The 15,934-nt window shown below is 38.6% G+C and overlaps 1 protein-coding gene across 6 annotated transcripts in view; it reads left to right on the forward strand.

Moving 5' to 3' along the window:
* MCTP2 (multiple C2 and transmembrane domain containing 2) overlaps positions 1 to 9,805 on the forward strand; it is a 98,388-nt gene extending 88,583 nt beyond the window's left edge. For all 6 annotated transcript variants that reach the window (XM_072148565.1, XM_072148564.1, XM_072148566.1 and 3 more), the window contains 4 exons: positions 427 to 536; positions 4,012 to 4,121; positions 6,285 to 6,382; positions 7,651 to 9,805. In XM_072148565.1, coding sequence (XP_072004666.1) covers positions 427 to 536; positions 4,012 to 4,121; positions 6,285 to 6,382; positions 7,651 to 7,719 — 387 coding nt within the window. In that variant the 3' untranslated portion in view covers positions 7,720 to 9,805. The remainder of the gene's footprint in view (positions 1 to 426; positions 537 to 4,011; positions 4,122 to 6,284; positions 6,383 to 7,650) is intronic.
* The last annotated feature ends 6,129 nt before the right edge of the window (positions 9,806 to 15,934 follow it).

A 15,934-nucleotide genomic window follows, 5' to 3' on the forward strand; every position in this document is an offset into this window, starting at 1 on the left:
TGTAATGCATTTTCTAAACAGTGTCTCCTCTGTATGTTTTTACAATAATAAAAAAAAAGCCATGCGATTTCTATTGTGTTGCTCAGATTGAGTCCGCCCTGCTCTTCCGGAGCAGCTTGATAGTTACAGCAGAAGTAATGTTGTGCTTGTTAAACTGTGTTATAACCACATTTCTTGGTTCAATCTGAAATGTGTAAATAAAGTCAGCAGGACGTCGATGGCACTGCCAGATGATGTCTCGCTGCTGCAGCACGAGTAGGCTTGTCCTGGCTCTTCTGATTTCTTATTTGTTAGACAAAGTTAAGCAAAATGTTGACTTGTATTGTGTGTTTCTTATAAAGAGCTTACATATATGTAGTGATAATAGTAATAATGTATTTTGTATCTTATTAAATTGTGCTTTTATGTGGTCTTCTCTTCTCCCAGGAATCCGAAAGAAAGAGCATCAGGGACCGGATCCAAATGGTACAAGATATAGTTATAACAGTTCAAAACATTCTAGAAGAAATTGCTTGTTTTGGAGAGAGAATAAAAAAGTAAGCTTTCAGATTTATTTATTTTTTTCTGCCAATTATTACAGATCAAAATATTGTAAGACTAGAAGCACACGACTGTGGTCAGTCTGTGAATCTTGAACTACCGTATATACTCACTATACTACCTCACCTCGGCTTATACACAAGTCAATAAAAAAAATAAACTTGCATACTCACCCTCCAGAACCCGATGCTCATCGTGGCTCCTGAACCTTGTTGCGGCTCCTCTTCGGTCTTCTCTTTGCTCTATTAGCCAGCAGAGAGGCTTCCTTGCGATCTGCAGCTGTCGGCTGGGTGCTGGGCTGGCTGTATACTACATGGGGGCTAGCTGTATACTTGGAGACTGTGATCAATGCATTTCCCACCCTCTGCTTCTACTTGAAACAATAGGTTTTCCCAGTCTTTGGTGGTAAAATTAGGGGGCTCCGGCTTGCACTCGGTCCATACGGATATTTTGACCAGATTTCTATAACAAACTACATTGCATGGGCTTGGTAGTGATGGATGATGCAAGGAGCCCCTGCTTCCTGGCAAAACTTAAAACCATGATTCTACAGGAAAGAAGGGACTGCTTGTATCATATATCACAGTGATGTCATCTGCACTGTGATTGGTCGGTAAACTCCTCCATTTAGCGCATGGTCGGTTATTCACGTTGATTCCAGCCTACGATGAATGCTCTATAATCACGAGTGCATGTTTAAAGAGAACCTGTCATGCAAAATAACCCCTCTAATCTAAATATATTTTCATAAACTGGCATTAGAAATCATTTCCTCTATCCCTTCATTGTCCCTCTACATGCCTGTAAACCTAAGCAATGAGGTTCTAAAGCTGTATGCAAATGACCTGTGAAATGTCCAATGAGTCATTAGCATATTCAAGCTGTCCAGCTTATTCATGAGTGGGAGGCACAGCCACACCCCCAGTGCTTGACTGACAGCCTGAGTAATGCTGTGATGGCTGCTACATGTGCTTGCTGGTGGCCACACCCCCTGCAGCCTGTGTGTGTGTGTGTATGTAGGAGAGATACAACCGCTCCAGGCAGCCATGTTATAGCAGAACATGTCAGGTACATGTGTAGCTGATGTCTGTGTCTCTCACATATGTATAATAAGGATGCAACATGTCAGCAGATGCAGCACACACACTAGCAATGCTTCACTATACATTACACACAGACATGAGCAGGGGGAGGAGAGGGGAGGGGAGGGGGAACAGGGGTGACATCACTGCATCTGACCATGTGACCAGCCTCATTTACATAATAAAGAAAAGATGATTTTATAATGATTAATATATGAAATGACTAGATAAAGGCTGGGATGGATCCTTGTGAGCTGCTCCAACAGGTAGAAGTGACAAGACTAGTGACACAGACCTGATGACTGGTGTCCTTTAAGTAATTCCTGTAAGCTACATTCTCTTCACCAGGTAGCAACAGAATTGCATAAACCCAGACAGACTGGTTCCTAGGGACTTTGTGTGACAATCCCTTTATTTACATAGCAGACAGATTTGTCAAATATAACTGTTTAAATTAAAACTTGCGTTCTTTGCAGAAAAATGTTATTGCTCATAGAGAGCAGTTGTAGCCTACTTTACTTTTTAGGATGTGTTCATACCTGTTAAGATTGTTACAATAACTTATCTGGACCTTAATGGAGCGGAAGGTCCATACCAGTGGATAAATAAATCTTTATGTATCAATGTATATACATGTTTGGCAGCACTTAACTGCTCATGAGGGAAAAATACAACACAATGAGGTCGTGTACACTTTATTTTTTATTTTATTTTTTGTTTCCTCCATTCTTCCTAGCGTATCCTTACAATGGGGGGAAGGCTGTATCCCATTGATACATCATCCCTCTCCTCCGAAAGTGGAAGTAGGAGGAAACCACTGCAACAGCCAGTTATTGGCGGCTGCTGATGTTCAGGGTGTTTCATCAGTGTATACATCTATGTATACACTCGGTGTATTTTTGGGAGCTTTCCTGGATTATAGGTTGGGTGTATCAGGTGAACCAAACCAACAAATAATGGGAATGAAGGTCCTGCTTACAAACTATAATTAGTTTGAGGTCTGGATGTTGGGCCACCCATCTGATACTGATCACTTATTCCAGGAATACTGCATTAGTCTCAAACTGCCCCCAGCCTCCCAAAATCTCTTTTATAAACCTAGAAAAAGTCTGCACATTAATTGAATTAAAATATCCAACAGAAACTGTTCACAATCTGACCTCTTGCAGCTTGGCAGCATCCCCTAGAGTGGTAGTTAAAGGAAATCTAACAGGGGCACCAAGCCTAATGAACCGGAGACTTTCACTCATAGATCCATGCAGTGTGACTGTGATAATCTTCTTACGGATATTTGTTATCCATGGCCTCCTTCCTTCTAAAAACAAATTTAAAAATTATTCTAATGAGCCTGAAAGGCTACTCTAGACCTGATGGGCCTTGGCTTTATAGTCTGTTACACTGTCTCGCCCTTCCCCCTGCTCCCACAGAGCAGAGTAGGAGGGGTAGAGGGTGTAACAGCCAGTAAAACTACAGCACAGAGGAGCTATGGTAACACCCTCAGAAGCTCTTCAGGCATAATTGTAAACGTTGATTTTGGAAGCATGGAGGCCATGGATAACAAATATATAACAGACCATAAATGGATATTTTAAAACGAGCACAGAAAATGTTAAAAGATGAGCAAAAGTAAAGTTTGGACCTTTCATTGCTCTTGTAAGCACTGGGTTTTACATTTTATTCGAAGAGGATGTGAGTTATTTCACTTTAATTACATATTCCCTCCATATTTAGAAGAACACTCATTCTTTGCCTCGTGATGTTTCTTTTGTCTTGACTCGCGGCTCCTTTTGTCAGTGCAGCTTTTTTTGTAAGTGGTTTTAAAGTCATTGAAGGAAAAAAATACTTTGCAACCTTTTTAAACTCCCCAGGAGCCAAACTGAACTCCCTCCAGATTACACGGCGCGTCTCCTGATCAGCATGCAGCGCTGGCAGGCAGGTTATTCTGAGTAACGTACGGTACCATGGGGCTTAAAATGAGAGCACCACTGTGAGACGGCAAGTGCAGTACAGAACACTTAAATGGTTCTGGGAGGTGGACCAGCGACGCGGGCTCTCGGACACCTGCTGTCAGTGTACATAGCCTGGTGTTTATAGATGGGTGTGTGCATTCATGGAAGAGCACGGGGGAGATGGCAGACGCAAAATGGACTTGGTATTTTGTTTGTAAAACAGAAAACATGAGTGTTCAGATTTTAATAATTTATTTATGACACCAGGGCAAGTCATGAGCAGTTTACTGCATATCACCTTACATTATTTCACATCTGAGCTTGCAATAAGGTTATTGATTTGTTGTGGTTGTCAATTGGTGTGTTGTTCTTTTTTGGTACCAATTGTAGATCTTCCCAAAAAAATTTAAAACGTTTGTTAATTTTTTTTTTTTTTTCAGCACATTTAATTGGAGCGTCCCGTTCCTTTCATTACTGGCCTGTTCCATACTGTTGGTTGCAACAGTTGTTTTCTATTTTATACCATTACGGTATATCATCCTCATCTGGGGTAAGTGCTCTCCGATCTCAAAATAAATAAAAAGAAAAAATGGTTTATTTCACTGGACATTTCTGAAAGTACAATCTGTACAATTAATAAAGGCATCACATGGGGATCTTTGTTTAAGCATCACAGTCCATCATGATAAACCAGGGACACTTACTCATAGATTCAGGCACCGTGACTGTGGTAAACCTCTTATATGTGTTATTCATGGCCTCCTTTCTTCTAAAATCAACTTTTAAAAGATGGCTAATGAGCCTGATGCGCTATCCTAGCCCCTCAGTGTAACAGCCTGTAAAGCTTTATCACTTTCCATCTCCCCTCTCCCAACACTTCCTACATCTCCCTGATGTAATATCACCGCAACCAGTGTAGAGGGGAAGTAATCCTGTACAGTGTAACAGCATGTGAAGCTACAGCACTTAGGGGCTCTGATAACAATCCCCACTTCTGGCTCATCAGCAGAATTTAAAGGAGGAGGCCATGGACAAGTGTCCCAGTAATGTCATGCTTGATGGTAGATTTCCTTTAAATGTTTTATATTAATACCTTATACCTCAAGTAATAAACCAAATTGACAAGGAATATTAAGATTTAGCATAGATTTAGATTTTTGCAGTGGTGTAAACGTGTATGCCACAATACACAGATCAAAACTATTATCAATACAATATAATGTTGATATTTAGTGGTCAAAAACACCTTAGTGGCCACCTTGTTCTCCTACGACAACATATTTTGCTTGTTGGTTGTTATGTGTTTGTGCATTGAGTTGAAAGATACCTACACAATGTTTTTGTTGCCTGTTGCCTGCGCTGTGTTATCTTATTCAGCCAGGTTTTAATTGTAATCAGGATCCCACATGTGGCAAATACCACTGGAAGGTAAAAAATATCACCCCACCGACAACAGATAAGGCAATGCAGCTCTAAATATCACTGCAGCGCCATCAGGCAATGCAGCTCCAGATGCACCAAAAATACCACAATCTTAACCAGATATGACAACCCAAGAAATCTCAGGAATTACATTTTGGCCTTAGAACAGAACAGATTATAAAGACCCCAGACAAGATTAAACAAAGGGACAAAAGTTCCTCTATTGAGAGCCTCTGGCTTGACGAGATACTTTCCAAAGACTCTAGTGGTTTAGGCCAGGTACCACTGTACCAATGAGCACTTCCACCACTAATGCACTGATGTTACATGGTTGTCTGTGCCATAGGTTGTGCATCAACAGTTCCATCTACATGGCCAGGCTTAGTACACGGCCACATAGACAGCAATACTGTACGTAGGTCATGTAAAGGCAGTCCCCCAGGTTCTGCAGATTTGTTCTTAAGTTGAATTTGTATGTCGGAACTGTATACTTTGTTATTGTAACTCCAGTCAAAAATTTTTTTTGGTCTCTGACTATTGGATTTTAAAAAATGTTGGGTTGCCATTAGAACCAAGATTGACAATAAAGTTTAATTACAGACGCATTTGATAACTATTATAGCTGATCATTGGCCCAAGGCTAAAGTACAGTAAGTTACCAATATCCAGAGGTCCGTTGGTAACTAGGGGTTGGGTGTTCTTAAGTAGGGGACCGCCTGTACTTTTAAGAAGTGTTAACTGCTTACCACATGTGTCTGTGATGCAACATTGTGCCATGCACACAAAATGGTTTGATACTTTGAAATCGGATTCTATCCGTGGTTAAAAATCCATGTAAGAGGAATTCGATGCATTTTCTTCAAACAATAAAACCTCAAGCATATGTAATGGACTTGAAGTAATGTAAATAATAAACTACAGCGGTGATAACGCTATGTGTCCCTACCATCTGCCTAATATGCGTGCCGTGTGTCATGGGTGTTTTCACACCGGCATCATATAATGAGGGTCCTAAATTTGAAGATAAATATCACGAGAGAGAAATGGCATGAAGTGCTGCACCAAGCGATGGATGGGATCTTTTTTTTTTTTTTTCTCGGTTTAAAGAAATTAAAGTGTGATCTGTTTTTAAGTCAAAAGAAAAATAGGAAAAAAAAAGTAAAATAATACCCAGACACCAGGTTTTCACACTCATTCCTAACCTGTGAATTTGCTCACACTGCCTCAGCCGATGTGCTGGCATTCATTCTTTTTAACGTAGGAATAAGCTCAAATGGATTTTTCTTTGCAGGCGTCAATAAATTTACAAAGAAGCTTCGGAACCCATACGCCATTGAGAATAATGAGTTTCTGGATTTTCTCTCCAGGGTACCATCTGATGTTCAAAAGGCAAGTTTTGTCCATTTTTTTTTTCTTGTGATGACCCTGTCTAATTGCATCCTCCAAATTTGCCAAAATCCCCTACCTGTATGCCCAGATATAATTGTGCCCAAGCATTGTAGAGATGGTAAAGAACCATGGGAAACCAAGTGGATTTCATGACATTAAGGAAACGTAGCATTTCACTCTCTGTGTGTATATATAATATATATATATATATATATATATATATATATATATATATATATTATATTTTTTTTTTTTTTTTTTTTTTTCCAGAAAGGTTTTCCAAAAAGAGAATCTATAAAACCTTAAAAGGGTTTTCCCACCAATCAAGTTGGGCACTATCCACAGAATACGACTAAACTTGCTGATCGATGGGGCCCTCTGTGATGAGACCCCCACAGATCATAGGAACGGGGGGGTCTGAGGTACCTTTGTTGGACCCCTCATTGCTTACGGAGATGAATGGAGCAGATGGCCACCCATGTCCGTTCCACTTCATTCATCTGACGGAGATTACCGAGCACCCCAGATAGGGCCTACTTTGATTTGATGGGAAAACAACTTTAAGTGTGTTGTATTCTAAGCAAGAATAAGTGAGAGGCATACATTATACAGTTAATTGCCATTTAAAAAAATACCCATGCATTTCAGATTTGGAGGTATAGTTATTTATAGGTAAGACTTCCGTATTATGTTTTCACATTAGTCTTCATGTCTATTTGCATTTACAAAGCCGACCTTGTCCAGTCCCAGATGATCATACACCACTCACCGTATGTGTTTCCAAGCAGATTGTACCTGTGAATCTGTTAAACCAAGCATACAGAGTTATACCGAGCACTTTGTGCAATGAATGTGTTATTTTCCTCTGCTTTTCTGCTTGTCATTCTTATTTATAGGTTTGTAGTACGCTTGTTACATTTCACTAATGTGCATTTTTTTTTGTTGTTTCCCTGGGGGCTTTTTAATTCACTTGTGTAGCACGTTGTAATAGCCGTAAGTCAGTAAAAAGACACCTATTTGCCACAGCTAAAATCTGTTAGAAACCGCTCTGTCTCATTAAAATAAGATCTGCACTTAATATTTGCGCATGTAGAAGTAACTCTATTCCGGCTACCAATTAATTCTCAGTGTTTTTATGTTTTGAAAATGATTCATTACCCCGAATGTTCGGTGGATTCACTGAGTATCTCCTTGGGGAGCCATTAACTCACTCAGAAGAAAGCTAGAATTACTTAATAGCAAACGTCATGTCTATTTACTTTTTTCAGGTGCAGTATGCCGAGCTCAAACCGAACAGTAACCAAGGTGCCCTAAGGAAGAAGAGAAGCGGATTGTAACTAGGAGCTACATAGTCAAGCACTTTGGAATTGTCTGTTTAATATCGTGCACTAAGTCATGTCACAAGCCTGGAACTTGAATGATACCAAAGGACAGGATCCTAAGGGGCAGGTTTCCCTCAGTGCGTTCCTCTAAGGTTGGCCCTAAACCCAACAGGTTTACTGACTGGATTCAGCTAAACCGTATCCATAAGGGAAAAATAAATATGTTTTCTGTTTTGTCTGTGTGTGTTCTGGCTGGGAAAGGGAAAAAAAGTTTACTGTGACATTAGACAATCCACGGCAGAAGTTTACCATAAAAAATCTGTGAACTTGTTGCAGACAAAAATTTCCATGTTTTTCCCCAAGTAACTGCCCAGTGTATTTTTATATGTTGTAACGTCTTATGAGCTGCACAGTACCAAACCAGTTTTGGTCAACTTAGTTGAAGGACTTATCCGGTATAAGCAAATATGTATAACATATCTATTTTAATCAATTATACTTTATGTATTGATTTTTCTGGTTGTCAATGTCCCCACGTGTTCAGTCCTTCACAAGGAAACTTGAAATTTAACTTGAAATTGCTGAAAATCTGCTGTGCTCAGGTACACAGGTGCATGATGCATTTCTGGCCTCTTGTGTCTTCCACATGGGTGCAGAAGGAGCCTTAACCCAACAATTGTAACTCAAGTTTGCAGAGACCATAGATCCAGGCACCGTGACAATAGTAATCTTCTTATATTTGATATACGTGGCCTCCTTTATAAATTTTACTTTTAAATTTGGGCTAATGAGCCAATGAGATTACAGGAAGTGCAGGGGGGGAGGATAAGACTTGGATGTGCTTCTGGGAAGCCAGGGGGTATCTGTAACACGCCCATCATTAACATAATTGTAAAAGTTGATTCAAGAAGGGAGGAGGCCATGGTTAATAAATATAAGGTGATTAGCATAGTCACCGTGCTAGGACTGTGTCCCTGGATTATCATGCTTGATCTTCACTGACCCAATTCACACATTGCAATAAATCGAGAGCTGATTCTCATCTCTACAATCAATACAAAAAGTATAATAAATCATGTAAGACCTTATCAGGCAAGTAGTTTCTTTATTTGCTAAAAACAGAAACATCTCTTTCAGAGTAAAAATATTGCACCTTACTGCCAAATTGTGTGTATATATATATATATATATATATGCATAAAATATAAATATATTTATGTATTGTATTTCTATTTTGCTGAACACTACAAAAATCCTATTTAAAACAAAAAAAAAAAAAACTTTAGATGGCGAGGCCGGCATTTTGTCAGAGGTAACTGTTTACAGGTTTTTCCCTTAGAAGGGTCCCCAAAGGATAGAACATGGAGGCCGAGGCATAGCCAATCAAAGCGGTTTTAGGAAATATGATGTAACTTTTACTTTTGTGGCATTTATATTTGAATGCAGTTTTATATGAAGGGTTTATAAGACTTTCAAAGGGATCTTCAGGAATTGAGGGAAGACGTAATGCGTGCCAAAGATTCCTAATCTTTTATATGATAAAATAGTCCTATCCGTTTTGTCTTTAGTGTCTACAAAATTTATATTGGTCATATTAGCTTGGCCAGTGTTCAGGATGTACACATACATTATATTTCAAGATGCTTTTTATGATGTTTGGCGAGTTTATATTGATATATTTCTATGGTGTTGCACAATTCAGGTACGTTCTAGCAGTTTATATTTTTAGAAAAGTTATCTCCTCTTATGCTGATATGTATATAATATAGTTTTAAAATGTACATTTAAACCTATAAAATTACAGCATTTCAAATTTTCTTTTCTATTACAGTTGAGGGAAATTCATTTATATAGGTTGACTGCACAAACACTGCAAATCATATGAATGACTTGTATAGTAAGCGACAATCGCCATTCAAACGGGAACCTTTCAATAATTGTTAAAATGCTCTTTTAATTGTATAGCCTTTTTCTGGTTAGAACTGTATTTTTGTAAGAAATAAAAAAAAACTATTTTTGTTGTAAACTTTCCTTGACATGCACCTGTATGTTTGGATCCATTAGATTATATTAAATGGATGAATAAACTTGAATTACAGTTTGTTGTTTTGAACATTTTTTTTTCTACATCTTTAAGGAAAAGGTTAAAATTTTTGACAAAATTCTACTCGTGTAAATTGAGGTGAGTTGTTTCCTTACAGGATCTAAATGTAGTCACAGGCACTGTTTGTTTGTTTGTTGTTGTTGTGTTTTTTTTTTTTTGTATTAATTTTTACTTTTTCTGCCGGGAAAATGTTCCCGTTGTGACCAACGATTAGAACTAGAGTTCTAATATCTGGAAATCATGTTATTGCTAGAGATGAGCAGACCTGAAGTTTCAGGTCTGGTTTGTGTGTAATCCACACAAGCCAAACATAACGACGGATAGGTGGCTCTAACTGCTAGATATGACCTGTGATTGGTCAGGGGGACAACATTGTAATAATGTTTACTAGTAGAGGTTAGCAGACCCAAACTTTAAGTTTGGATGCTTCCCTTGTGTCCCTAACATATTGCCTGATTGGTGGCCGTGCAGCCCACCTGAAAAATTAGCACTACTAGCCATACCTAAATAAATTTAACATATAGCTGTAATAATTAACAATTCTATTTTGTGGCCAAGATTGTTACCGTAATAGAGATTTAGACTTGCCCCACATACAAGTTGTTGATTATGTCTACATACTTGTGCCTTGTTTACCACTATCTGAATCGGGAAACATTTTTAGGTCTCCATCACTAGTAAGTCAACAAGTTTTCCGATCAGGTTCAGGGAATAATTGCTCCTTTTTAGTAAAAAAAAAATAAATAAAAAAAATTACAAATGTGTGTGTGTCAGCATTTACATATCTTCACAGGTTGGCAAATGTTTTGGACACACTGTCCAAAATGTTCTCTATGCTCCTTGATCCCCATAATTGAAAACTTATAGGATTGTGATGCAAATAAATTAAGAAATTCATATTTGTGGTAGAAACCATTTTAAAGGATTTATGTGCCTTCACATTTTTATTGGGAAGAATATATGCATAATGCATAAATGTTCAATATATAAGCTTGTGGTTTTTTGTGTTTTTTATTATGAGCATAATATTTTCAGTTTTTTGTCTCCATGTTTGGATTAATTGAGGATTGTATCGAACCCCCTCAATTCTGAGTTATAATTCCTACAAACCTAAATTTAGTATTTTACACAAGTGATTTTTCTTAGATTGTGGACTTTGTTTAATACCTTTACAGAATTGATGCTCAGGTCTAACCTCAAAGCCGAATTCACACAGCCATGTGCTTGTCCAGACCCCTTATCTGGGTAAGCATATGACCGGATGGTGAGAAGGGTATTGAGCACTCCCCACCCTTCCCTCTTCATTGGAAGGCGGGTGGCCACCTGGCCCTGTCACGGTACAGTAACCTCCGCACTGTGACCGGCTTCCATAGACTTCTATTGTGGCTCTGTGAATGGGGTTTAAGCCTTTCAGTAGGTAATGATCATCAATATACCATTTACTCTACAACCTCTAACACCTTTTGCAGTTTCTAAGTGGGTATTCTATTATTTATTTATTTATTTATTTTATTTAATGCTGTTTTGTCCAAAGGTCCAACAGGAATGAGACCAAAGACATCTATTCTGAAGCTGTGGTATCTGCTATTGAACCATAGAATGAAGCAATGAGTGGAAAGCCTGAATGTGAAAATGTTGCTGCTATACTAGAATCTTGCATGACAATGTGGTTACAGGGGAGAATATTACTTATCTGATATCGTTGAGATATGGTATTCAGTTATTAGATCTTCTTTAAATGCCCACTGATGTGCAAAAGGGACAATGGCCCATTCTACTCATATGGGAATTTGCATTGATTACAACCAACAATAAAATATTGTGGGATAGACTATTGATAATGCTCCTGTATATTCAGACTGATACCCTAAGGCAGTGATGGCTAACCTATGGCACTGGTGCCAGAGGTGGCACTCGGAGCCCTTTCTGTGGGCACTCAGGCCATCACCAGAGATGACTCCAGGTATCTTCCTGCAGTACCAGACAGCCCAAGTCTTGCTGTACACAGAGCTATTTTAAAGTGACAGCTGTACCTGGGACTATGTTCTGCTTTATTGGTGTCCTCAGGGGCTGGTATCAATGAAAACTGTGACAGAGAAGGGAGTATAAATCACTAATTACATTTCTGTGTTGGCAATTTGCGATAAATAAGCGGGTCTTTGTTGTAGTTTGGGCACTCGGTCTCTAGGAAGGTTTGCCATCACTGCCCTAAGGGTTAGTGGAAAATTTTCTATTGTGCACTGCATTGAACAAATTCAACAAGTTTTCTGGACTCCTTGGGATGCTAATTTTGGGTGTCTTAATTTAACCTCTTGTTTAAAGAGGCATGCGGTACAGACTATGGAAAAAATCTTGTGCCATTCCAAAGTGACTGAAAACATCCAGCAGCTAGTTGTGCAGATGAAGGCCAAATGGGTGACTCTATCAGTAATAGCAGGAGACTCTAGAATATTGCATGTTTACAACATCGCAAACTAATTCAAGTCCCCCCAAAAAGGTTGTCCCCCTAGAAAGAAAAATGTAAGCGAGGACAGTATAATGCAGAGAATCTCCATTGGTAATCGTTTGAACACTGCAGCTAGAATTGCTCACCAGTTCAGCAGTGAAAAGGATAAGGATTTGTCTTAACATATGGTGTCTCAATGTTTAAGAGTATTTGGACTAAAAACTCACTATCATTGACCAAACCTCTCATTAACAAAATCCAAAGGCTAGACTCTCCTTTGCGGAGGATCCTGTTATATGGAGAGATCAGTGGTCAACAGTTCATTTTGGTGATGAAAGCAAGTTTCATTTATTTGAATCTGACGATTAACATAATGTTTTCTATCAAACTGGAAAAAGACTGAACCTAAAGTGTGTAAAGGAGTCCGCTAAGGTGGTGGAGGAAGTGTCATGATTTGGGGAATGTTTTCTGAAGCAGGAGTTGGAGCTCTTTTACATCTACATGGCAGAGTGAATGCAAATGTATATCAGAACCTTCTTCAACAACACGTGGTTCCTCCATGCGTTCTTCATTCAGCCAGCCATTTTAATATGGTACACAGAGTGGGTAAAGCAGTTTCTTGAAACAGAAAACCCTAAAACAATGAAATGGCTATCTCACTTGGGAGTACTTCAAGACCTAGGGGTCATTTTATATTTAGTCTGGAAATTAGTTTTTTTTTTTTTTTTTTTGGGGTGTGTGGCTTGTTTTATTTATCTTGGGGGAGGTGGCTGATACTTGATCAAGGTTTTTGCATATAAATTTACAACTTTTCTTAAAATGCCTATATCCTTATTCTAATGATACATTGGGTCCAACACTGAAAACCCGGTTGCAGTGAGAGCAGGGCAGTTTAAAAAGTTACACATTTTTGTGCAAATCTGCTAATGCGGCAAAAATCCTGCAAATATAAGATTAAGATTAAAAAGAGTAAAAAATTGATGATAAATGACACCCATAGGGTCATGGGGTAAAAAAAAAAAAAAAGTTCAGCAGTTAATAATCCACACACGTTACTAAATAACATACACAAGTGATTGAATATTGGACATGGAAGGAACATGTTTGTAGAGCAAGTGTACTGTACATGAGACCCATCTACTGTACATAGGAGACCCGGTCTAAGTGTCTTCACAGAGCAGTTTCTGGATTCAAGTGCCACTGCTGTCCCTCAAGTATAGACCATACTTTGTGTTTTCTGTTCTCAAACAAGTGTCTCTTAGCATCTGGAATTAATGTTTCCTGTCATTTCCAATAATGTGACAGTGAAGTCCCATTTTTAATGCACTGGCATTTAGCATGCCACAATATTTGAGTTATTTTACATTCGTCCCGCTGCTGTCCTGTTATTACAGCTGTTATGAAGTTCTGACAAAAGGGCACATTTCTTCTTCCTCTGTTTCTCCATAATTGCTTTTCACCGTATCGCTGAATCGTAACCATGGTGATCGGCCGCAGTCATCACAAGAACCTTTGTTATTTCCCTTGTGTGAATGAAAGACAAAGTGGCAGAAATATCTTGTACATTAAAAACGGGGCTGAGATACAGATACTACATTCTTTGGGAAATGGGGGGGGCCCGATGTAAGCTTTTATAATTTAACACTCATTAATGGCTAGAGACAAATTCATTTGGATCAATTTATATTTCTGTGGGGCCAAATGGGAAACTGGAAACCAATGTCACTGACCTTGGGGGAAAAAAAGGTCCCGTTGTTATCATTCTAATGCATGAAATAAAAGGCCCAGTCATTTCCATCCTAGTGTATGCTGGGTACAAGATTCACATTGTCAGGTTGCTGAATAAGGGGCACTGTTATCATATTAAAGTCCAGTAAATTATGACTGGGAGATAGACATTCTCACTCATAATAAAATTCACTGCCATCATTGTAAAAGTTGGTTAACTTTTCTAGAAACTTCTTTGTCTGGAACACAATGAGGAGCAGAGCGAGGAACAGGCGGAGATATTGTATAGAAAAGCAGTAAGGCAAAGCGCCCCTGAGGAAGGACCATCACTTATTCCATTCATGGGACACTGCTGGGATTGTTCATAGTAAATTTAGAAAATTGTAAAATAAGATTTAATCCATTAGTCGTCATTTTCTTGCATCTTCAATTTTAATTTATTTGCCTTAAAAGGGGCCTGTCACCTCTCCTGACATTTCTGTTTTAGAAGACAATTTGATTCCCCATTTGGTAACGATCTTTCACTTTATTCCTTGTGAAAATGAATGAACATGTGAACCATTGGCAAAAGAGGTGTGTCCCCATGCATCCCATTCCAGACTCCCCTGACTCGCAAGTCCCGGTTGTAAATTAAAGGGAACCTTTTTTCAGAAAATATCCTAATAAACTTCTCCCAGTATGTTATGAAACAGGTTATCAACCTCCTGATCACATTACTGATCATATTACATTTCCCAGACAGGACTCAAAACCTCCTCCTGCATTCCGTGGCCACCCAGGATGTGCTGTGATAAGTGCTATTTTAAAGCTATGCAGCCTGGGACTATAGAAGCTGCAATGATAATATGAATTTCTCCTCTTTCGTCCAACATGTTACCGCTTAAATTGCCATGTTGGCACTTTCTATTTAAATAAGTGGGTTTGTTTGAAGTTTGGGCATTCGGTCTCAAAAAGATTCGCCATCACTGTCCTAGGACCTGGTACCACTGACCGAAAACATCAGTGTGGCAAATTTGCCTGCTAAAGCTTTCATAGAGCACATTAATCAGGATTTGGTAGCTAGTTCCAGGACCCCCAAATAAAGTCACTGACAATTGGTAAAGCTGGTCATTATCATTGTAGATGAAAATAAATTACATTTTAAAATCTATAAAACTGCAGTCTGTGCTACTATAGGAACTGCAGGTGTCTTTATAAATGGGAAGAGTTAGTAGCATAGGTGTATTGGGGATCTAAAGGAGCCCCTTAAAAAGTAGCCCAGTGAGTACTAGTCGGCAGGATTAGCAAATTGTGAGCAGGTGAAGTTCAACCTATTCATTATGTGAAAATTACAAGAGATTAATATTGCTCATACATATGGAATACCAGCAAAGGCATTGGAAATGCAATCACGACATACCCAAGAAACTTCATTTCATCAGCATTGCAAAGAGCTTATTTGAGGAGAGGCTCTATATCTGGACTATTGACTTGTTGGAAATATGATGTGCTCTGGATTGTGTGCGAGGCCCTAGTGCTACTACCCTCTGGTGTCTAAAATTATCACATGCACTCAGGACAGGAGAATCGACTCACTAGTGATGAAGCCCTTGGCATCATAACCCCATTGGTGTTTTTTTTTTCTGTATAGTCCAATGGAATTTTTCCACTCAGAATTTGTAGTCTGGATAAATATTTAAAAAAAAAAAAAATTTGTAACCAGGTGCTCAAATCGGTAGTATGGCTGTTTTTTTTTTTTTTTTTTTTTTTTTTTTTTTTTTTTTTTACTTCTTGATTGTTTTCAATTTAATAAAGCTGAAAATTTTCACCCTATAAGATGCTGCATTTGGATATATTTTTCCACTAGCTTTAATACTCTATTGTTTTCTATTGCCAGTGTAATCTCGGATCTTTGAGTAAACAGCAGTGAATAACTAGCTTTGTAAATAAATGCAGTCTAATATACCCCTAGT

This window comes from Engystomops pustulosus, chromosome 4 (assembly GCF_040894005.1).
Source record: "Engystomops pustulosus chromosome 4, aEngPut4.maternal, whole genome shotgun sequence".
NCBI lineage: Eukaryota > Metazoa > Chordata > Amphibia > Anura > Leptodactylidae > Engystomops > Engystomops pustulosus.